Source organism: Neodiprion lecontei, chromosome 5 (assembly GCF_021901455.1).
Source record: "Neodiprion lecontei isolate iyNeoLeco1 chromosome 5, iyNeoLeco1.1, whole genome shotgun sequence".
Lineage (NCBI taxonomy): Eukaryota > Metazoa > Arthropoda > Insecta > Hymenoptera > Diprionidae > Neodiprion > Neodiprion lecontei.
In genome coordinates, this window is record NC_060264.1 from 23,791,939 (window position 1) to 23,817,369 (window position 25,431).

The 25,431-nt window shown below is 39.6% G+C and overlaps 1 protein-coding gene across 11 annotated transcripts in view; it reads left to right on the forward strand.

Moving 5' to 3' along the window:
• Window positions 1–14,223, forward strand: part of LOC107221721 (protein shank) — a 67,572-nt gene extending 53,349 nt beyond the window's left edge. For 7 of the 11 annotated variants that reach the window (XM_046739697.1, XM_046739698.1, XM_046739692.1 and 4 more), the window contains 13 exons: window positions 248–428; window positions 1,059–1,378; window positions 1,839–2,103; window positions 4,316–4,928; window positions 5,412–5,638; window positions 7,105–7,281; window positions 7,405–7,615; window positions 7,728–7,929; window positions 8,134–8,443; window positions 8,555–8,748; window positions 9,783–9,947; window positions 11,323–11,626; window positions 11,773–14,223. In XM_046739697.1, coding sequence (XP_046595653.1) covers window positions 248–428; window positions 1,059–1,378; window positions 1,839–2,103; window positions 4,316–4,928; window positions 5,412–5,638; window positions 7,105–7,281; window positions 7,405–7,615; window positions 7,728–7,929; window positions 8,134–8,443; window positions 8,555–8,748; window positions 9,783–9,947; window positions 11,323–11,626; window positions 11,773–12,821 — 4,218 coding nt within the window. In that variant the 3' untranslated portion in view covers window positions 12,822–14,223. The remainder of the gene's footprint in view (window positions 1–247; window positions 429–1,058; window positions 1,379–1,838; window positions 2,104–4,315; window positions 4,929–5,411; window positions 5,639–7,104; window positions 7,282–7,404; window positions 7,616–7,727; window positions 7,930–8,133; window positions 8,444–8,554; window positions 8,749–9,782; window positions 9,948–11,322; window positions 11,627–11,772) is intronic. The other 4 variants (XM_046739701.1, XM_046739702.1, XM_046739699.1 and 1 more) reach the window with 3 other exon arrangements.
• Window positions 14,224–25,431: the final 11,208 nt, after the last annotated feature.

The window sequence follows — 25,431 nt, forward strand, 5'->3', positions numbered from 1 at the left end:
TATCGTGTTATCCGCTATTGTTCCCATAGGTATAAAATAATACTGTTGCGAGTCGAGAGCATGAATGCAAACATCTAGCAAGAGTTATTTATGTTTCTTACGTTACCGTGGAGGTGTACCATTTGATATCCTTTTCGGTATTTCCGTGATGCGCAATGTATGAAAAACGAGAAACGTAACTGTAGTAGGTCTAGACAACTGTAAGTATCAGCGATTAACGAAGTCGTGTTGTTTGATTTTGTTTCAGTTGAAGTACAAAAGACGTGTGTACAAAATGCTTCATTTGGATGAGAAGCAACTAAAAGCAATGCACACCAGAGCAAACCTCCGAAGACTGCTGGATTACGTAGCTAATAGTCAAGTAGAAAAAATAGCTAAAATGTGCAGCAAAGGACTCGATCCAAATTTTCATTGTCAAGAATCAGGTGGTAAGCTTTATGAAATCATGCATGGTATTCGATTGTGTATGCATACCGGCTTTTCGAATCATCTGCATTGCATGATGTTGCATAAAGTTAAAGAACTTCGCTCATATTGTTATAAAGGTTTCTGTTCTATCGGCGCCAAATTATTTCAATTATGCCGGTAATCGTCAAAAATCGATTGAATAAGAAAGTTCCTGTTAATTCCTGTTAGAAACAGTTACTCTGATGAAAGATGATAAAAATAAAATCAAAGATGAACGTCTGGTAGTCATTTGGATCCACCGCAACATTTCTAGTTCTACCACTGCTCATTTCGTACTTGGGATATTACACGTATCCTGAAGATGATATTATACCAGTATTATCTGAGCATGTCCGAAACATGTTCATTACATTTGACAGTTCTGTGGAGTAACTTTTATAACGGTAAGGCGACATGTTAGATCGAACAGAAATACTTGAGGCGGTCTCCAAACGACCTAATACTCTTCAGTTATTGTTGCTACGAAAATTAGCCAGAAAATGGTACAGAATTCATCACTGGGCAGCGATAGTCCAAAGTGGGCGAAGTTCTTTGTTAATTCTAACGAAAAATACTTACCGATTTACATTGTAATTTTCCAACGAAAACAGAAACCCCGCTAACGTTGGCAGCTACCCTAAAAAAACCGTCCAAAGTGATCATCGCATTGGTAAATGGTGGAGCCCTCCTAGATTACCGAACAAAAGAGGGACTGACGGCTATGCATCGGGCCGTCGAGCGAAATAGCTTAGACGCGGTGAAAACGTTGTTGGAACTGGGGGCTAGTCCAAATTACAAGGACACCAAAGGCTTGACACCGCTTTACTACAGCGTCACGTACAAGACGGATCCTATGCTCTGCGAAACTCTCCTTCACGATCACGCCACTATCGGTGCTCAGGATCTTCAGGGCTGGCAGGAGGTCCATCAGGTAATTTGACGAAGGTCCCCCGTCACGGGCACCTTGGCTATGTTACCTCAGACCTAAACCCTCGTACCTATCAATCACGTTTTCAAATGCTCCGGACAGACTCTGTATACACATAATGATGTCCTCGGGTATATCAGTCAATTAAAATGAAATTTTTATGCGACGCTTTCGTTATAACTGACTTATATACGACCGAGAACCTCTTCATGTTTTCATACCTCGCAGTCAAGAAACCTCACACTAACTGTACACACAAAAGCACACGCACACACATGTATGGTATATTACATACACATCATCTCAGCCCCGAGGACTACGGGTGTTTTTTTTTTTTCTTTTCTCATTTCTTTTATTGCTACACCACATCCCGGCAGTGACTTCCCGCCTATCAATATCCAACTATTTTAATACTCGTAATACCATGTGCAACAGGGTAGGTAATATTTCAATGTTTTTATAGGCCTGTCGAAATAATTTAGTACAACACCTTGACCACCTTCTTTTCTACGGGGCTGATATGAATACAAGAAATGCGTCTGGGAATACTCCTCTGCACGTATGCGCTGTCAACAACACAGACTCGTCGTGCATTCGACAACTTCTTTTCCGAGGTGCTCAAAAAGACAGTCTCAACTATGCAAATCAAACACCGTACCAGGTCGCCGTGATCGCTGGTAATATGGATCTAGCGGAAGTTATTAAAAATTATCAAGCCGAAGAAGTTGGTAAGTGCTCGTATTTTAACCAGCATGTCGAAACACGCAGGCATTCCTCTTTCAGTTACACTCCTTGATACCATTATTTTTTTTTTCTCTTGTTCAACGACAGGCTTTGTGGAGATTTCGGTGACCGTTCAGAGTCGCCCTGCGATGAAATCTCTCCGGATAAAATCATCTCGATTAAATCTTCAGGACAAAATTTACCCTCCATAAAATTCACGCTGGAAAAAATCACCCCTGATAAAATCTCCTCTGGACAAAATTTCCCCAAATAAATAAATAAATAAATAAATAATTGTACGAACATGAATAAGCGTACAATAATATTGGGGAAGGGGAATTTTTTGCAGGGGATTTTCGTGGAGGGAGGATTTTATGCAGTCGAAGGTTTTGTCCAGGGGAATTTTGTCAAGGGAGGATTTTGTCCTGGGGTATTTTGGAAAAGGAGATTCTGGATGAGCACCGAGATTTCGATTAAAAATGAAAAAAAAACTTTGGCGTACGAATCTAATGCCAATAAAACTACTCGATAGTACTTTTAAATTTCTTTTTTCAATTTTATCAAGCATTAGATATCGAAGTAACATCGTCACAACAATTCCATTTGATTATCGGTTGCCTGGCACGAGCATGAGCACGCTCTAGTTTTTCTAATCTAATTAGCACTGTTAACTATTTTGTTGATAATTGAAAATGAATCGTAAAGCGTAGTACCAAGTTCTTACCAAGCGATCAAGCGTAACCGTATACTTAGGAATATCGACTTGACTGTGTGTGGGATTTGGTGGTGATGGTTGTCCGTCTAATTTTGTATAACGTTGGTTTCTTGTAACTCATATGTACATAACAAATGCTTGACTGGTACGTATACACCAGATCACTATAGACTTGCCACGAATTTTTTTTTCACCTTTGAATGCAACCGCAGTCCACTGGTCACATTGGCCGACACTATAACTTTTACTATTATTGCAAAAAGGAAAATATAAAGGAAGTTTCCAACCTTTTCTAATACTATTCAAATCACTTTTTCCGCCTCTCTTTCTTACTGCATCGGCACGTACTGCAAACGGTGCAGGTACAATTAAAATTTGTACACGTATTGTTTCCAACCTGAAACGAAAGTACAATATGGTGCGTTTTGACGCAATGTAAGTGACCCAACAGATATTTGCATTCCGCTACAGATTTGAATATTTTTTGGACCAAGTATGCTTATTCGTGAGCATAGATATTTGTCTAATAAGCGGTGGATCGTGTCAATCTCGAATAAGTTTGACTGGTCGACGACAAGGGGATGAGTTTTTCAATACTCGTACTTCAAGTTGCAATATCTGATCACCAAATACAAATTGACAATTGTTTATCAATCACCAATGGACTGCAGGTGTCGTACTATTAATGCCAGCTATATGTAATTATACAACATTTGTCATTAATTCTTGATAACTCCTTCATACATTTCCGTATACCTTTATGTATTGTAATTATTCTAGAAACACATATAAATATGAGTGCGTTACTAATCAATTTACTGTGCTTCACTGCTTTTCAACATATATTACAATCATTGTCATTAATATTACTACGCGTCCATTGCAGAGGTAGCTTATACATGTAGCGTGAGGATTCGGCAAAGCAGGCCAATCCCGCTAAGTCGCGTAGGGTTGACCTATGGCTTTATAAAATCCTCAGAGTCTGTATGTAAATTTCTTGTATTTGGCGCGATACGCATAACAAGGGAAATGAATTTGTGGCAAAAAAAAAAAGAAAAAGATTCGTTGTCTGAATTTTTAAGGAAAAAACGTAGCAAAATTTTGGAAGAGGTATTAGCTAATGAAGGAACAAGAATATTTCTAGAAATTTTCCATCTGATTTGTGAGAATATCTTTGCTGATAGGGCGCCAACGAAGCGAAAAATATGGGTTAAAATGATGGAGAATCCTTAATCGTGCTTAATAAGACTTGTACGTTATATTTGATCATAGAATAGCGATGTGTTTGTCTGCATCATATTTGCCAGTGATATGACTACCTGTCGCATCCAAATGGTACATACATTAATGTAATACATGTCGCTTGTGTCAGCGGCACGCCTACGTACTGCACACCTGCGTATGTACGATTACATGTATGATAAATGTGATAGAATATAAGCTGAACACTTGTAAGGCTAAGTAACCTTTTATTTACTTAACCTTGCAACCTCCTTTTCCAGTACCGTTTAAAGGGCCTCCACGCTACAACCCGAAACGCCGCTCTATGGCTTTTGGCGGTATGACGACAAGCTGTTCGGCTAGCAACCTGGGAACTCTTACCAGAGTACCGTCTACCGATCAGCAGCATGACGTGTCGGGTCCTCTCATTACGAGAACAATTTCCATTGAAGAGTATGCCGGAGTGACATTGACGAGAATGCAGCATGCGGACACGCATAGCGGTATAAAAAATATCGCGGCTAGAACACCGTTCGCTGAAGAATTTACTGCAGGCACTTTGACCAGAATTCCCTCGATCGAACAATACAATTCTGGAGTTCGCACGCTGTCAAGAATCCCATCAGTCGAACACTACCCTCCTACGAAAATGAGCGAATTGCGCAAGAGCAGCCTAACCAGGTTACCGTCCATGGATCAAAGTGTCGGTGTGTCCAGAACAGAATTTGGAACCCTCCAAAGAATCCCGTCCGAACAACACTTGGGAGCCCTGGTCAGAATACAATCTGATCAGCCTAACCTTGGCACCCTGGCTAGAACCGAACAGTTGAACACGCTCGACCGGATACCGTCCGAATACCAGAATCCTAATAGCTTAAGAGATCCGAACACAAGGTAAGCATAAACTGTCTTTGCATTTGGTGCAAATAAGTATGATTGGACATGTTGTGTACACGTATCGTGAGAGAGCCAAATGGGTGGAAAGTAACTTCCAACTGCTGCATACTGTCGGGCTAAACCGAAACCATTGCAATGATGATATTAAGGATTCCCCTCTTTATGGGTAAAAAAGGTGTTATGATGTCGGCTCAAAAAATTGAGTAGACAAGTATAAATGTACACGATTTTCGGTTGTTAATGGGTAATAGAAAAAATGTATTTTTCTTACTTTCACATCCGACGTGTCAGACATCCTGAAAAATAACGTGATCACGGTAAATTTCTTTACCATCTCAAAAACTTCTCTCATTTTATGCAAATAATCAGCCGAAATTGAAATTTTGTATGAATGGTGTCGAGTGTAAAGAACAATTTTGCGAATTATCCATGTTGCAAAGACAATTTATGCCGATGTCAAATGCACACCAAAATTTCAAGATTCCCACCTTCGGAGCACTATCAAAACCTAAGAATTGAGGGCCTCTCAAGGTTACAAGAGCATAGGATCGAGTTACAGCATCGTCTGGACATTCATCGGACGATGGACCTTCCACCGTCTCCATCCCCAAGTAACAGAAGTCTCGCCCCATTCAGCTCTGCTAGTTCTAGCCTGTCAGAGGGCAGCAATCAACCGTCCGGCGAAGACTCAGCCAGCATAGTTACAGGTACAAGAGTTTTTTTAAATTTTTTTTTTTTTCCACCGAAAAAATACAGCTAGGTGCCAAATTTAAACGTGCACGCCGTACTATGTGCGCAATTGAGCGAGAGCGCACATACACTTATGATGAAAGTGTTACGATACGTGTTTACGCAAAATAATCGACAAGTTTTGCATACAAATGCCAGTCAATATCTAATCATGGTATGGTCGACTTTGACGTCGGTTTTGAAATCATCACTGGCAACCAATCGCGATTTAGCTAAGTGTAGAAACGTATTTAGGAATGTAAAAACCGAAGTTCCTGCTCAACGGCAAAAATGATCTATCATTTTATTCTGACGCTGCGTTATAAAATAAGTGGAAAGTCTGTCGGAACGTTCTTTTTGTTATTATTCGTTTGGTACTTTACCCATCACCACCAAAATCAATTTTACCTATACACACAGATAACTATATCATGCATGTTTGTTCAGTGTCTCTGAAAGGGATGTTCATCTTTTTTCAATCGCTTATGGCACTAATCGTCCATTGGTATATGTACTCTCAAGAATATACTTGCGATCGCGCGGCGGTCAGATTTTTACACGCATAAATATATTTATATATAAAATGGCACGTTTTTAATACCCTAGTGACAAATAGATGCAATCGTGTACGTATACCTAGATCAACTTGTTCCCATATGTGTATGTTTTCCATATGCTTTTTGACGAATTTTTTATGCGGACTATGATGGCGAGCTGAAACTAAGTTTTAGTCGCAGACTGGTTATTTTTTTTTATCAATAATTTGAATTTTGCAATGAGAACAAGTTTTGTTAAGAAAAAGTTTCTTAGATTAGCATATATTTGTTTGACTGAGAATGAACCCAAAATGGGGAAAATCCGAGCTTGATAGTGCGCAGGTTTCCGTCGACATGGAAGGTCGAAATTTTGTATGCGTTATATCTAATGGTTTGGAATAACAGGTTTGAGAACTATCACAATGAAAATTTGTCCGAAATCAAATCAAAGACCATCCTAAGACATATATGTGCATATAGTGTATAATGTTGAAATATTGTAATATCTTATTCCGTCTTTGTCTGGTTTGCATGTATTTTTTTAAATTCATGTACAACCATTGCTGAATCGCTATCATTCACCGGTTCGTTGTGGCAACGTTATATCTTAGCAACCTTTAACCACCGTATGTTTCTCCATGACTTGGTTTGCATTGGCCTGCAAAGCGTCGTTTAGTTTCAGGGAAATGTTTAAACACTAAAAATTGCTTTGGTACATTGTCAACGGGACCTGGTTTGTAGACAAATTTCATAGGAAGCAAAAAAAGTTTTTTTGGTAATTTTTCTTAAGGTCATTGAACTAGATAGATTTTCATTTATTGTTATCCAAGTCGGACACCTGGCATTTCGAAAAGGTAAAACTGTTTGAACGTTTCACCTCAATGCATCTGTATTCTCAATTATTTCAGACAAAAGCTTGGGTGATACAGCATCCGACGTTATCAGCGATAGCTCTGGCGTCGGTACATCGCAATCAGACACAACAAACTCTCTTTCAATTCCTGGAACAACGGTCGTTTGTGTCGAAAGTTATAATACTGGGATTAACGGGCACCTCGCAATCAACCAAGGGGATATTCTGGAAGGTACATATCCAAAACATTCTATTACACAGGCTGTGACACACTTGTTACACCTTCACATATCACATCATATAATTGTTTGTATTGACCTGATCTATCCAAGTGGTGACGTTATTTTTGCTTTAGTCACAGGGGCCACGGATTGCGGGTTGCTGGAAGGAATTCTAAGGGGGCAAGGAACCGGTCTATTTCCAGCGCACTGCGTACAAGAAGTGAGGCTGAGACATACGAATATTCCATTGGGTCCGCAAGCTACCAGAGAAGGACGAAACAGGGTATTGGGACGTAGAGAATCGCAGCATAAATACTTTGCAACCGCTCCACGTTTGAAGAAACCGTAAGACGAAGAATCATATATGAATTATTCCACATTTATTGTTAGTCGAACAACCCGGATTAATTTTATGCGTGTCTGCGTGTGTGTGTAACAAATTTATTTCCTTCTCCAGAGTGACGACGGAACCTCGCACCGTCGTGCTACACAGATCCAGAAAGGGCTTTGGTTTTGTATTACGTGGAGCAAAAGCCACCTCACCACTAATGGAGCTAACTCCGTCGACCAGATATCCCGCTTTACAGTATCTCGATGATGTGGATCAGGGCGGTGTCGCAGATATTGCCGGACTGAAAAAAGGGGATTACTTGATCCAGGTAATGTACAATTGCTCAACAGCCTAGAGTATCCACTTTTGACGTGCTCTGCTTGTATTCCAGCAATTTCTCATTCAAGTACTGTGCCAAATCACAAATTCATACTCACTTTATAGTATAAGAAACAGTAGCATACAATAAAGCATTCGTAATATACTAGATATCATTGGATATATAGTTGACTTGAAGCTTTTTACACTGTAGATAAATGGCGAAGATGTGACAACAGCTTCGCACGAGCACGTCGTGGATCTGATAAGAAAATCTGGTGAACTTGTTCGTATGTGCGTTGTTTCGGCTGTTGTTGGACTTCCAAATTCTCAGTCTGCCGCAGCATTGCCCATTAGTCAGCCAATCCAAAGGCAATACGCGACACTGCCGAGGAAAGGAAACAATAATGTGGTCATTGGTGGCACTCTTGGTAGGTCACCGGCACCAATGCCGCCGAGAAGAGATCCTAAAACAACGCTAAGTGTCGGAAGGGCTAGAGCTCGATCCATGGTCGCTGGGTTGGGTGAGTCATATTTTTCGATCGCCTGAGCGTGACCATTGAAAGAAATTTAAGAAAGAAAATAGCACTTATAACTGTTTCTAACTCACCTCTTCAAATGGTCTCTATTTAAAGAGGGCGGCGGAGAAAAGGATGATGGGGATGAAATAGCGTCGACAGGTGCCAAGTCCAGTAGTGCAGAGTCGATACATTTGCCCCAACAACCATTGACAGGATCGAACACCGGGCAGAGTACGCCTGTCCAACCGAGAACGGCTAGCATTCGTTCAAGGCCAACGTCTAGTCGTATCACTGCTGCCGAACTTGAGGTAATAGATTAAATCGCAGAGTGAAAACTTTGATGTTGCATTGAAATTACTAAAGAATGTGAGATGAAGAAAAAATGTTCCCGCTACAAGTGTACTTCGACATATCAGGCCTGCCGATCGTAGATAACCGAACACATACTTGTACCGCAAAAGCATGTCCGCTTGTATATTATTATGTTTAACTCCATTTTATGTCCAAACAACAGTTGTTTGATCCATAAATGTGCAAGTAGAATGGCAGTTCATCGTCAGTCAATGAAAAAAAAATTCCAAGAAACACTTACTTAAATTAACTGGATAATATTTAAAACTAGTACGACAGACTGGATCCTACTGAAGAAGTTGATGTGATCTCTGTTCTTGTCTCTGAGAAAAAGAAAACTGTTCAGCTCGGGATCAAACTCACGTCCGTCGGAGTTTGGAGCATTCACTCTACCATCTGAGCCATCGCAGTTGTAACCATTAAGATTCAGTCTTACAGTAATAAATCTCAACTGATTTCAGGGAACTTTACATAAGTTAGAATAATATTAAAATATTTACATGATGAAAATAATACCAATCATCAATGATACACATACGAGTAGTTTATTTATTACTTATTGTTTTTTATAATAATAATATCCAAATTTATTCCAAGTTTCCTCAACGCAGTTGAGATTTATCATTGTAAAACTGAATCGTATCATACAAGTGCAGTGGCTGAAGTAGTAAAGTGACCATCTCGAACTTAGATAGACGTGGGTTCGATTCCGACATGAAGCTTTAATTTTCTTCGAAATGTGATAGTATCAAAAATTGTACGATAAATCAGATATTAAATGATATACTTTATATCAAGTTGATAACTCATATAACAAATCACAGAATAAAATACATAATAAATCACACCTGGTCAAGGTGGAGCTGATTTCTTTCATAACTGCATACGATTTCTCAGAACATTTATCACATGAACTTTTTCAGTTACGGGGCAGTGATTGTTTGCAAGCTTTGCACACAGGAATGTATCTAGATTTAAACTTTGCTTGTAGGAGTTGTTCCAGCGACAACAGGGTAGTGCTACTGGTCAGTATGGCTCGTCAATGATGAGCTCCCACTTTCAAACTGGAAACCATGCGACTAAATCTCACCCTTCATCACCGGCAAAAACTGGTCGTGTATACGCCAGTGTGGCAGACATGAAAAGGAAGGGAAAGGTACAGTAACCGTTGCCTGGATGTTTAGTAGTATTTTTCATGTTTTCTTCATTCTTTTTTCCTTTCGCTGAAAAATAGTCAGCATGTCTACCTAATTTACCCAGTATTAGAGTTGCATTAGCTATATATGGGGCGACTGGTATTTTTTTTTATGCCTAAATTCACTGCTCCTCTAATATTAACGCCTACCACACCATGTACGGGCATATAACTCATGAAAACTAACTTTGAGGGATTGTCTAGATATTCGTTGGAGGAGTAACAAGTATAATAAAAGCTTTGTAATCAAGGCCAATGCTAATTCAATGCGGATATTTATCAGCTGTGTAGACATTTGTTGGACTGCTGTTGTATTATCTGATTTATCTTTTAGACTTTACAATCCCGTGTTTATCTGACATGTAGCGTATATTCTGATCCGTAACTATTGACGCTATTACTGATCAATGAATTGCCAGTGCTTTGCGCTTCATGTAAATTATACTACATAGTCCAGAATAAGCAATGGCAAACTTATTTATATACAGCTAATGCATGTATGTGGATAAAGAATGCAATGTGCATGTTTGTTATAGTTTTCACGCAAACCACGAGCGTACAACAGACCACAATCCTGGCACGGGCGAGATGACGAGGACTTCTTGTATTACTGATTGAAAAACAATTTATTTATAATGCATCTGATACTTGCATGATTCCAGGTGAATTGCGTTTACTAACCAAATTATCCGGCTTGATATTCGTTTCTTATTATTCATACTGGTTTGTAAAGAAATACTCGAGATCTTTATCGTGTTATTCGTGATACTGGTACTAATTAGATTGTTGGTATAAAAATGTATGAGTACGATTAATTAAGGGAGTATAATTTTTTCTTCATTTCACATGCCCAATCTATATTAGTCATGAAAAGTTGAACTTTTTCTGCAATAGTTGTTTCACGAGTTACATATTTCAGTTGGATACGTACAGCCTCAGCAAAAAACTAAAATGTTTGCAATTGATGTTTTTAACAACCACAAATCGCAAACTGCTGGGCAGTTAGTGTTACATTATTTGCTCGGTCCATATGAATATGAATAAATTAATTGTTAACACACAATTTTACAGCTACGATTTTTTTATATCTTGTGTAGGAACATAAGTCTACCTGTTGGAACAATTGGCAGTGCGATTGCTAATAATATGCTAGTACACTATAAGTAACAAAGAACAAAGTAATCGTTTCTGGACGTTACTAAATCAAGATTCTTTCTGTACAGATTTTTTTTATAACAGCCATTATGTCCTGCGATTAAGTAATAAGTGAAATGATTACTTTATTTGCCAAACTATACACAGTTCGAATAAATGACTAGACTTTCTCTACTTACAGTCGAACTCGAAGGTACGGTTCTTTGGTGGATTGGGAGGTGGTTCCGATCTTCACAGGGATTTCCATAGCACTCCGGATTTAAACATACAAGCGCATTCTTATATTATCGTCCCAAAAGGTCATCGTAGTCAAGAGGATGTGAATGTGCTCGCCAGCAGAAACGCTCTACCTCCACCAAATCATCCTCCCCCGCCTCCACCTGTTGGTCAGGTTGTCAAAGTGAACGTTGGCACTAGTGCGTCCGATGTGGTAACACCGGCTGCATCGGTTTACGATAACATAGCGCATATCCAACAAGTCAAAGGTTTGTCATTAATTTACGAGGGTAACATGAGTAACTACTGGAGTAAATGAATCTTTGCTCTTCCTGTTTACATTCTATCTATCTAAATAGCAATGGTGCTGGAAAAAAAATTCTTCCGTAGTGATACCAATTCTGTCCGTTTTCAGAATTGGCTGCAGCAACACCAGAATCTGTGTATGGCATCATGTCCAGCTTTCGTCCAACCAATAGTGCCAAGTTGTACGCGTCGCCTGAAGACACAAAGACAGTAGGCTACCGCTCTCGCAGCTTGCCGGCGCACTCGGCAAGGCCGCACGTCAGGAAGTCTCACAGTCTCAGAACTCCGAACAATTCAACATTCAAACCACCTGGCCAGAGTAACAACCAGTTGACTAAGAATCAGTACGCCCAGCCGTTGAAAACAAATAGAAGTAACAATACCGCAGGTCCTAGAGACAGGAAAAAGAAAGGTGGCATGACAACAAGTTCGTCCGCAACGAATTTAGCAGCACCGCCTATACCCGAGCCAGATTACAGCCTCTCAGAATCGGAAAATGATGAAACTGACGGTGAATCAGACATTGCCAAGGCGTTGGAAAAAGCGGCAGCGAGGGAAAAAATAGAATCTGCTAAAGAAACGTCGGGGAACTCGAACGACTCTGGCAGCTCTTCCGGAAGCAGTTCGATTCCACATTCGTTCAGCGTTGATGAAATTCAAAAGGTCAGGACGCAGCTTAAGTCATCTAAGAGCTATCCTAATGACTTTTTGTTGCAACAGACCCAACAGCTGATGGAAGACGGTGACAACAGCTCTAGCGGTGTGAGCTCTGATCAAGACGTACCGGTCGGACCGCCGACAGGGTTTGACGACTCCCGGAACGAGAACAATACCCACCCCATGCCAGCGGATAAAGAAAGTAACCCAAAGAGAATGAGCTACAGCAGTGGGATGCTGACCAGGCATGCCGTCAGCCTGGCTCAGCTACCCCCGCCGATAGAAGCCGAAGCCGACGAACAGAACAACGATTTATTTGTCCCACCTCCACCGGAATTTAATGCAGGGCCATCGTCAGGCAGTAGCGACGAGCCGGTGTTTGCACCACCGCCTCAGTTTTGCGACAACAGGCAGCAAAACCGTGTAAAAATAATCGGAGCTATCCCTAAAGTTGGAAATAATCAAGTAAAACCGCCCAGTGGAAGATTGCACAGTCAGTGAACGGCTTGTTGGTGTTATGACTGCAGAACTGCTGTGCGCGTGTGAATGCTGTATACGTACGTACATACATAAATACACGGAACGCGCAGAACTTGATGTGCATATACGTATGTGATGCCTGTATACATTGGTCTTGATGGACAAACTGTTATATTCATATTGTCCTTGTACGGCACATATATATACATTGTAGTTGTTTTATTTACTACAGACACCGCTCAAGAGCCTAATAAAACTGCACAATCACAAAGTCATAAAAAATGTTTGTAGTTTTTAATAATATAAGCAAATGCATAATTATTACCATCAACAAAGCATGAGCTTATCGCGAATTCTCGCCGATACATTCTTGTACTGCAATACTCGTCTTGTTAAATAGTAGTCTTTATTCCTTCCATGCATAAATCTGTTCCTAAGAATTATTTCATTGTAAAGTAAACTATCATAGTCTGAAAAAACTATTAGGAAATGTGGGAAACTATTTATTCCCGGCTGAAAATTGATATTTGATTGTGTTTCAAGTTCTCATATCTTCTGTTGAATTTTCGAAACAAAATATCTCTGCTCATACTTAACTACTATCATTGTCATAGAACTACATATATGGTTTCACATTCATAGACTAATAACTGCCCAGATAAGCAGTTCAACAATCGATGGTTCTTGGGTACAGTATCCTGTTTCATTGTATATTTTAATATACATATATTGATAATGAAGAATATTGGAATGCACACAGTTGTATGTTTGTCACTAGTAATAACTATAAATAAGTATTGCTTTAAACGTGAGTTATTTCTACAAACGACGTCCATGATGCTTCATCTCTCTGTTGTAAATTATTTTTTTCCCATGTGCGTATCAATCCAACTTTATAATAATTCATTGTACATGTTCAAATAGAGTTAAACCAGGGTCGATAAATATTCATGCGCAAGCAAAAAAAAAAAACAAGAAAACAATGTATAGGTATGCAAGTGTGTAAGTACGCATCTTACGTAGATACATGGTTGCGAGAAAGAATTATGGTGATACGTACCATGTATACCTTACAATCAAGCCTACATAAATATTATACTATAATTGAGTAGAGAAAAGTTTATCAAACTGTACTTCGTAATACTTTGCATACGGTTTTTGTTAACCTCGTTAATAGTTATTTATACAGCTATTTCCAGTTATTGCATCACGACAATAGAAAATTCATTTGTTAGAATTCTCTTTTAGCGTATATTTGTGTGTAATGTATACTACATGCCTACACCATAGCAACTTTATAAAGAGGCAAATTAGATTTGCGACATGTGCATACAGAAGTTCGATCCAAGGGAATTGGTTTGACATATTTGATTTCTCTGACGAGACTCACGTATCGAAAAATATAAGTATGTTTGAAAATTTATTGATCGTAGCAAAACTGCAAGTTTTTATGAATCCTGAAAATGAAAATGATTGTTTGTAATAATCGAGAAAATTGGCATATATTTGATCCAATGGGGTCAATGTCACAAGAAAAATTAATTAAGTAGGGTAGGGGAAGGGTCAAGGGTGAGTAGATTTGGCACAGAATTCCAGGTGTTTGTTATGTACCTATATATAAGTATAGCTGGCGTTCCCTGTGGAATGCCGAATCATCCGCTGTTCACCATTCGAAGAATAGTTGTAGTAATGACATGCCATATTAGTGAAAAGAGTATTATAAAAAATATATATAATATAGTATATAATTTAACATAATATAGTATGATATGATATACCATATATATCGGGTACAGCCACTGCAATTATGATTCCAGCATTGACACTTCCTTAATAATATTAGTACTCATTGAAGCTGGAGTGAAACTGAAGTAGTGTACTATATTATAAAGTGACTGATCGCAACTACGATATATAGATAAATGCCATTTTGGATGAAACTGCAATTATACCTAGTATGAATAACATTTGTATTATGTAATACGGACGTGATTTTCGCTACAATTTTTTCACTTCAATGAAACCTACACAGTCTCAAAGTCATATACCTTCTGTAAAAGAAAAATGGATATCCAAGAGATAATTATAGATATAAGTATCTAAAATGCAAATATCGGTATGTATAAAGCATAATGCATCTACGCATCTATCAAAGAACTCTGTGCATCCATAATAATAGTTCATTCAAGTATCTCTGCGGTTCATCCTCTTGTTTCGCACGATCTAATTTGTCCATCGACCCACGCAGTTTCAATTTATGACTTGATTTTAGCGAGAAACAAGTGTTATTGTCAAAAGCAAGTCGTGTAAGTGGTATATAGTCGAACAACTTACCACAATTACGTATATAATATACTATGCATACATACATACATATATAAATACATATATCGTATGACTTGCGAAGTAATCGCCGAGTTTACTCATACATGCGTACTGTAAACATAACTAAACCTCGTATCTGGTCTCTCAATTGGGATGAAGTTCGTGGCATGAACATGTGTTTGAGTAAGCGTCGATGTACGTTTGCAACACTGCGTGGCTAGAGGAGTGGAATAGGACCTCAGATTTTTTGAAAATTCGCTATAATCGATTCTTCTGCCAATTCCTGTGTAGATCTTGCACTATTTATATGTATATTAATGACTCAGAACTGAAAAAAGAGATCGAACTTGAAGTATTACTGACTTTCTATGAAATGAATTTGATCGCATTGCACAAAGGGTCAAGTTTGGTTTAGTCATGGATAAGTGTATGCTCATAACTTGGATTTCGCTACGAAACGATGATTGGGAAGATGAGAATTCATCTTATTCCTTCTTCTTAGCGGAATTTCAGGCAACAATTATTATTATACACATGTACACAGTACAATATATGACGTTAATCTGTGAACGTGATCATTAAATACCATACAGAGCAATGGTTATAGTAAAATAGCAACTAAAAAGCGTATCGGATGGTATTTCAAACGACTGAACATCGGAGCATTTATTTTATTTAACTTTTCTCTTTCCATTATGCCTATAATACTATACGTACACACTTTAGCAAATTGCCATCTAGTACTACGTAATACATACACGCATATGTCCACTTTTTGATTATGATTGAAACTGTTGCTGCTGCTGTTGTTGTTATTCTTATTATTCTAATTTTTAATACCATTGTCATCATCATCGTCATTATTATTGATACTTTCATTATTATTATTACTGTAACTGTCGCCGTCGGCATCGTTGTCACTATTATCGTCATCAATCGCGTCATTATTGTTACAATAATTATGGTTCTCATTGTAATTATTATAATTAATATTGTATTTTGTATGATAGTATTAGACTGTAAGATGCAGAGGTATGTGCAATTTTTTGAGAGTGAATAATAACACAGATGTTCAATTCCAGACGCTTATGATTACTTTATAACGTAATTTTGCGAAAGAAATCGATTGCTCTTAGTTTGAAGTGACTGGGAATGGCATATCAGAAGTCACAGTCGAAACAATAGATTTTTTTCGTAATTCCTTAGCTGTTGGTCCTACAATAGTTTTTGTTGCCTTTTCTAAATAACTTGTGGTCTAATTCCCTTAAGAAATATGGATTCAAAGAGACAATATGGTTATTCATGTTTTGAAAACGCTTGTGAGGTGCTTGAAGACTATCGCTTCTAGAGCGATGGTGAAGGATTTTCGAAGTCAAAAAAATTGGTCAATAATTCAGACAACAAATTCAATTATAGGTAACTCGGACAATATTGCTCCCAGAGCGATTCTGGTGGAGTCTTGGAGTGGAAATAATACAATCAAAAGTCAGATGAAGATTATCGTTACCCAATTTCTAAAATCACGTCTAACTTGGGAAATCTTGCTTCTAAAACAAATTGATGGATTTTCGGAGTCTCAGTTCGAGGAAGGAGAATATCGTGAGGTTTTCAGAAAGCTCTTAACTGAAACTATTGCTTCTGAAGTGATTCTGATGAATTCTGGGAGTATGTCAGAATAATATTTTGGAACTGAGCCCGCTACGAGAACCTCAGGCCCGTTGTCTGGTACGTAACGTTAAGGGGTTAGGTGGGTTTCAAAATTTCAAAAAATCGAATTTTTTTTTTTTGCTTATCTTACAATTGAATATCTTGAGAATATTCCTTTAAAATTTTAAAACGATCCGAGTCATATTCTAAGAGATATAGCCTTTGGATGTTTCACCCATCAGGCTATAACCAAGCATGACGCAGGTATATGAAGGTTGTCTGCTGCAAATCAAGAAAAAAAATTAACGTGTGATGAAAATAATGTGGAAGATACGACAGATGTTACCGTGTCAGGTGATGGCACGTGGAAAAAACGTGGGTTTGCATCATTATACGGTGTAAGTACGATTATTGCCTACTATTCTGGAAATCTTCAATCGCGTTTTTCTCGAAACTACATTTTTGAAATCAGTAGTCACGATTTCTCGAAAACTTATGAACCGATCTCTTTCAAATTTTGCACACTTCTTCAAAATAACATTATCTCGTGCTTGAACGAAGGAATTTTTTTTTTTCTATTCCAAGTAATTTTTCAAGGCCATGAAGGGTGCAAATTTTACTCAAAATAAGGGTTTTTTGTTTTCAACGCCGCCTAAAATGTAATTTTTGTTTTTTTTTTTCCTTCGTCCAAGCACGAGTTTTAAACATCTACTAACAGAAAATTTTTGGTTTTTGCATTTCAGATAAATCTGTCATGAGTTATCCTGATTACGCCGAGAGAACTTTTGTTTGAGGGGTCATAGCAGACGACGTGTCCACGCCTTAATTTTCAACATTTTTCAATGAAAATTTCACAAACTACTTATAAAATATGTATCTTTTATGTGTTAAATTGATGGAATGAAATATTCTGTTGATTAAATAAAAAAAATTAATGAAAATGTACCTATTTTGAGCTTTTGAAACCCACCTAACCCCTTAACTGCTGATGCGGCTGTATATCGTGATGAAGTTAAATCAACTGGAATGTGATCCTATACACATAGATGCAACTTGGATCAAGCCTGCATATGTCGGCCCTGAATGGCGATGGGGTTGAAAAGTCGCGCGAAAAGGTGATTTTCCACGTGACCATCGAATTTGAATCTTTCAACTTTGGAAATCGATTCGTAATTTCTGAGATCGGCTGTTCGATTTTGGTGAATTTTTTCAAATTTCTTGTAGCCTACCCCTACAGCATATTTTCTGAGATGGAATTGAAGTATGACGCCCTTGAAGTTTTGCTCAAATTAAAAAATTTAAAACCGTGCTGAAATGAATTCTTCGATGCACTATTCCGACGTAGTTTTGCGAGAGAAATCGATTGGGCGCAGTCCCAATACGCTGCGGTCAACGAGTCAAAAGTTACAGCCAAATAACCTGAACCTAAATTTTCGCCATTTTTCAGCTTGTACTCCTTCCGTCGTTATTTCTCTGCTGTTGGTCCGACGCACTTTCTGCTGCGTTTTCTGAGTTCCTCGGGGTCCAATTAGTCAGATATGGGTCATACGAATCGAATCTGAGACCTAAAATTTTTCGTCCAAAAAATAAGTAAGGCTAACCCCTTTCCATTTTTGGCGAAAATTTTCGCGATTTTGAAAAGTGCCGAAATAAATTCTTTAATGCACTATTCCGACGTAGTTTTGCGAGAGAAATCGATTGGGCGCAGTCACAATACGCTGCGGTCAACGAGTCAAAAGTTACAGCCAAATAACCTGAACCTAAATTTTCGCCATTTTTCAGCTTGTACTCCTTCCGTCGTTATTTCTCTGCTGTTGGTCCGACGCACTTTCTGCTGCGTTTTCTGAGTTCCTGGGGGTCCAATTAGTCAGAAAAGGGTCATACGAATCGAATCTGAGACCAAAAATTTTTCGTCCAAAAAATAAGTAAGGCTAACCCCTTTCCATTTTTGGCGAAAATTTTCGCGATTTTGAAAAGTGCCGGAATAAATTCTTTGATGCACTATTACGACGTAGTTTTGCGAGAGAAATCGATTGGGCGCAGTCCCAATACGCTGCGGTCAACGAGTCAAAAGTTACAGCCAAATAACCTGAGCCTAAATTTTCGCCATTTTTCAGCTTGTACTCCTTCCGTCGTTATTTCTCTGCTGTTGGTCCGACGCACTTTCTGCTGCGTTTTCTGAGTTCCTGGGGGTCCAATTAGTCAGAAAAGGGTCATACGAATCGAATCTGAGACCAAAAATTTTTCGTCCAAAAAATAAGTAAGGCTAACCCCTTTCCATTTTTGGCGAAAATTTTCGCGATTTTGAAAAGTGCCGGAATAAATTCTTTGATGCACTATTCCGACGTAGTTTTGCGAGAGAAATCGATTGGGCGCAGTCCCAATACGCTGCGGTCAACGAGTCAAAAGTTACAGCCAAATAACCTGAACCTAAATTTTCGCCATTTTTCAGCTTGTACTCCTTTCGTCGTTATTTCTCTGCTGTTGGTCCGACGTACTTTCTGCTGCGTTTTCTGAGTTCCTGGGGGTCCAATTAGTCAGAAAAGGGTCATACGAATCGAATCTGAGACCAAAAATTTTTCGTCCAAAAAATAAGTAAGGCTAACCCCTTTCCATTTTTGGCGAAAATTTTCGCGATTTTGAAAAGTGCCGGAATAAATTCTTTGATGCACTATTCCGACGTAGTTTTGCGAGAGAAATCGATTGGGCGCAGTCCCAATACGCTGCGGTCAACGAGTCAAAAGTTACAGCCAAATAACCTGAACCTAAATTTTCGCCATTTTTCAGCTTGTACTCCTTCCGTCGTTATTTCTCTGCTGTTGGTCCGACGCACTTTCTGCTGCGTTTTCTGAGTTCCTGGGGGTCCAATTAGTCAGAAAAGGGTCATACGAATCGAATCTGAGACCAAAAATTTTTCGTCCAAAAAATAAGTAAGGCTAACCCCTTTCCATTTTTGGCGAAAATTTTCGCGATTTTGAAAAGTGCCGGAATAAATTCTTTGATGCACTATTCCGACGTAGTTTTGCGAGAGAAATCGATTGGGCGCAGTCCCAATACGCTGCGGTCAACGAGTCAAAAGTTACAGCCAAATAACCTGAACCTAAATTTTCGCCATTTTTCAGCTTGTACTCCTTCCGTCGTTATTTCTCTGCTGTTGGTCCGACGCACTTTCTGCTGCGTTTTCTGAGTTCCTGGGGGTCCAATTAGTCAGAAAAGGGTCATACGAATCGAATCTGAGACCAAAAATTTTTCGTCCAAAAAATAAGTAAGGCTAACCCCTTTCCATTTTTGGCGAAAATTTTCGCGATTTTGAAAAGTGCCGGAATAAATTCTTTGATGCACTATTCCGACGTAGTTTTGCGAGAGAAATCGATTGGGCGCAGTCCCAATACGCTGCGGTCAACGAGTCAAAAGTTACAGCCAAATAACGTGAACCTAAATTTTCGCCATTTTTCAGCTTGTACTCCTTTCGTCGTTATTTCTCTGCTGTTGGTCCGACGTACTTTCTGCTGCGTTTTCTGAGTTCCTGGGGGTCCAATTGGTCAGATAAGGGTCATACGAATCGAATCTGAGACCAAAAATTTTTCGTCCAAAAAATAAGTAAGGCTAACCCCTTTCCATTTTTAGCGAAAATTTTCGCGATTTTGAAAAGTGCCGGAATAAATTCTTTGATGCACTATTCCGACGTAGTTTTGCGAGAGAAATCGATTGGGCGCAGTCCCAATACGCTGCGGTCAACGAGTCAAAAGTTACAGCCAAATAACCTGAACCTAAATTTTCGCCATTTTTCAGCTTGTACTCCTTCCGTCGTTATTTCTCTGCTGTTGGTCCGACGTACTTTCTGCTGCGTTTTCTGAGTTCCTGGGGGTCCAATTGGTCAGATAAGGGTCATACGAATCGAATCTGAGACCAAAAATTTTTCGTCCAAAAAATAAGTAAGGCTAACCCCTTTCCATTTTTGGCGAAAATTTTCGCGATTTTGAAAAGTGCCGGAATAAATTCTTTGATGCACTATTCCGACGTAGTTTTGCGAGAGAAATCGATTGGGCGCCGTCCCAATACGCTGCGGTCAACGAGTAAGAAGTTACAGCCAAATAACCTGAACCTAAATTTTCGCCATTTTTCAGCTTGTACTCCTTCCGTCGTTATTTCTCTGCTGTTGGTCCGACGTACTTTCTGCTGCGTTTTCTGAGTTCCTGGGGGTCCAGTTGGTCAGAAAAGGGTCATACGAATCGAATCTGAGACCAAAAATTTTTCGTCCAAAAAATAAGTAAGGCTAACCCCTTTCCATTTTTGGCGAAAATTTTCGCGATTTTGAAAAGTGCCGGAATAAATTCTTTGATGCACTATTCCGACGTAGTTTTGCGAGAGAAATCGATTGGGCGCAGTCCCAATACGCTGCGGTCAACGAGTCAAAAGTTACAGCCAAATAACCTGAACCTAAATTTTCGCCATTTTTCAGCTTGTACTCCTTCCGTCGTTATTTCTCTGCTGTTGGTCCGACGTACTTTCTGCTGCGTTTTCTGAGTTCCTGGGGGTCCAATTGGTCAGATAAGGGTCATACGAATCGAATCTGAGACCAAAAATTTTTCGTCCAAAAAATAAGTAAGGCTAACCCCTTTCCATTTTTGGCGAAAATTTTCGCGATTTTGAAAAGTGCCGGAATAAATTCTTTGATGCACTATTCCGACGTAGTTTTGCGAGAGAAATCGATTGGGCGCCGTCCCAATACGCTGCGGTCAACGAGTAAGAAGTTACAGCCAAATAACCTGAACCTAAATTTTCGCCATTTTTCAGCTTGTACTCCTTCCGTCGTTATTTCTCTGCTGTTGGTCCGACGTACTTTCTGCTGCGTTTTCTGAGTTCCTGGGGGTCCAATTGGTCAGAAAAGGGTCATACGAATCGAATCTGAGACCAAAAATTTTTCGTCCAAAAAATAAGTAAGGCTAACCCCTTTCCATTTTTGGCGAAAATTTTCGCGATTTTGAAAAGTGCCGGAATAAATTCTTTGATGCACTATTCCGACGTAGTTTTGCGAGAGAAATCGATTGGGCGCAGTCCCAATACGCTGCGGTCAACGAGTCAAAAGTTACAGCCAAATAACCTGAACCTAAATTTTCGCCATTTTTCAGCTTGTACTCCTTCCGTCGTTATTTCTCTGCTGTTGGTCCGACGTACTTTCTGCTGCGTTTTCTGAGTTCCTGGGGGTCCAATTGGTCAGATAAGGGTCATACGAATCGAATCTGAGACCAAAAATTTTTCGTCCAAAAAATAAGTAAGGCTAACCCCTTTCCATTTTCGGCGAAAATTTTCGCGATTTTGAAAAGTGCCGGAATAAATTCTTTGATGCACTATTCCGACGTAGTTTTGCGAGAGAAATCGATTGGGCGCAGTCCCAATACGCTGCGGTCAACGAGTCGAAAGTTACAGCCAAATAACCTGAACCTAAATTTTCGCCATTTTTCAGCTTGTACTCCTTCCGTCGTTATTTCTCTGCTGTTGGTCCGACGCACTTTCTGCTGCGTTTTCTGAGTTCCTGGGGGTCCAATTAGTCAGAAAAGGGTCATACGAATCGAATCTGAGACCAAAAATTTTTCGTCCAAAAAATAAGTAAGGCTAACCCCTTTCCATTTTTGGCGAAAATTTTCGCGATTTTGAAAAGTGCCGGAATAAATTCTTTGATGCACTATTCCGACGTAGTTTTGCGAGAGAAATCGATTGGGCGCAGTCCCAATACGCTGCGGTCAACGAGTCAAAAGTTACAGCCAAATAACCTGAACCTAAATTTTCGCCATTTTTCAGCTTGTACTCCTTTCGTCGTTATTTCTCTGCTGTTGGTCCGACGTACTTTCTGCTGCGTTTTCTGAGTTCCTGGGGGTCCAATTAGTCAGAAAAGGGTCATACGAATCGAATCTGAGACCAAAAATTTTTCGTCCAAAAAATAAGTAAGGCTAACCCCTTTCCATTTTTGGCGAAAATTTTCGCGATTTTGAAAAGTGCCGGAATAAATTCTTTGATGCACTATTCCGACGTAGTTTTGCGAGAGAAATCGATTGGGCGCAGTCCCAATACGCTGCGGTCAACGAGTCAAAAGTTACAGCCAAATAACCTGAACCTAAATTTTCGCCATTTTTCAGCTTGTACTCCTTTCGTCGTTATTTCTCTGCTGTTGGTCCGACGTACTTTCTGCTGCGTTTTCTGAGTTCCTGGGGGTCCAATTGGTCAGATAAGGGTCATACGAATCGAATCTGAGACCAAAAATTTTTCGTCCAAAAAATAAGTAAGGCTAACCCCTTTCCATTTTTGGCGAAAATTTTCGCGATTTTGAAAAGTGCCGGAATGAATTCTTTGATGCACTATTCCGACGTAGTTTTGCGAGAGAAATCGATTGGGCGCCGTCCCAATACGCTGCGGTCAACGAGTAAGAAGTTACAGCCAAATAACCTGAACCTAAATTTTCGCCATTTTTCAGCTTGTACTCCTTCCGTCGTTATTTCTCTGCTGTTGGTCCGACGTACTTTCTGCTGCGTTTTCTGAGTTCCTGGGGGTCCAATTGGTCAGATAAGGGTCATACGAATCGAATCTGAGACCAAAAATTTTTCGTCCAAAAAATAAGTAAGGCTAACCCCTTTCCATTTTTGGCGAAAATTTTCGCGATTTTGAAAAGTGCCGGAATAAATTCTTTGATGCACTATTCCGACGTAGTTTTGCGAGAGAAATCGATTGGGCGCCGTCCCAATACGCTGCGGTCAACGAGTAAGAAGTTACAGCCAAATAACCTGAACCTAAATTTTCGCCATTTTTCAGCTTGTACTCCTTCCGTCGTTATTTCTCTGCTGTTGGTCCGACGTACTTTCTGCTGCGTTTTCTGAGTTCCTGGGGGTCCAATTGGTCAGAAAAGGGTCATACGAATCGAATCTGAGACCAAAAATTTTTCGTCCAAAAAATAAGTAAGGCTAACCCCTTTCCATTTTTGGCGAAAATTTTCGCGATTTTGAAAAGTGCCGGAATAAATTCTTTGATGCACTATTCCGACGTAGTTTTGCGAGAGAAATCGATTGGGCGCAGTCCCAATACGCTGCGGTCAACGAGTCAAAAGTTACAGCCAAATAACCTGAACCTAAATTTTCGCCATTTTTCAGCTTGTACTCCTTCCGTCGTTATTTCTCTGCTGTTGGTCCGACGTACTTTCTGCTGCGTTTTCTGAGTTCCTGGGGGTCCAATTGGTCAGATAAGGGTCATACGAATCGAATCTGAGACCAAAAATTTTTCGTCCAAAAAATAAGTAAGGCTAACCCCTTTCCATTTTTGGCGAAAATTTTCGCGATTTTGAAAAGTGCCGGAATAAATTCTTTGATGCACTATTCCGACGTAGTTTTGCGAGAGAAATCGATTGGGCGCAGTCCCAATACGCTGCGGTCAACGAGTCAAAAGTTACAGCCAAATAACCTGAACCTAAATTTTCGCCATTTTTCAGCTTGTACTCCTTCCGTCGTTATTTCTCTGCTGTTGGTCCGACGTACTTTCTGCTGCGTTTTCTGAGTTCCTGGGGGTCCAATTGGTCAGATAAGGGTCATACGAATCGAATCTGAGACCAAAAATTTTTCGTCCAAAAAATAAGTAAGGCTAACCCCTTTCCATTTTTGGCGAAAATTTTCGCGATTTTGAAAAGTGCCGGAATAAATTCTTTGATGCACTATTCCGACGTAGTTTTGCGAGAGAAATCGATTGGGCGCCGTCCCAATACGCTGCGGTCAACGAGTAAGAAGTTACAGCCAAATAACCTGAACCTAAATTTTCGCCATTTTTCAGCTTGTACTCCTTCCGTCGTTATTTCTCTGCTGTTGGTCCGACGTACTTTCTGCTGCGTTTTCTGAGTTCCTGGGGGTCCAATTGGTCAGATAAGGGTCATACGAATCGAATCTGAGACCAAAAATTTTTCGTCCAAAAAATAAGTAAGGCTAACCCCTTTCCATTTTTGGCGAAAATTTTCGCGATTTTGAAAAGTGCCGGAATAAATTCTTTGATGCACTATTCCGACGTAGTTTTGCGAGAGAAATCGATTGGGCGCAGTCCCAATACGCTGCGGTCAACGAGTCAAAAGTTACAGCCAAATAACCTGAACCTAAATTTTCGCCATTTTTCAGCTTGTACTCCTTCCGTCGTTATTTCTCTGCTGTTGGTCCGACGTACTTTCTGCTGCGTTTTCTGAGTTCCTGGGGGTCCAATTGGTCAGATAAGGGTCATACGAATCGAATCTGAGACCAAAAATTTTTCGTCCAAAAAATAAGTAAGGCTAACCCCTTTCCATTTTTGGCGAAAATTTTCGCGATTTTGAAAAGTGCCGGAATAAATTCTTTGATGCACTATTCCGACGTAGTTTTGCGAGAGAAATCGATTGGGCGCAGTCCCAATACGCTGCGGTCAACGAGTCAAAAGTTACAGCCAAATAACCTGAACCTAAATTTTCGCCATTTTTCAGCTTGTACTCCTTCCGTCGTTATTTCTCTGCTGTTGGTCCGACGCACTTTCTGCTGCGTTTTCTGAGTTCCTGGGGGTCCAATTAGTCAGAAAAGGGTCATACGAATCGAATCTGAGACCAAAAATTTTTCGTCCAAAAAATAAGTAAGGCTAACCCCTTTCCATTTTTGGCGAAAAT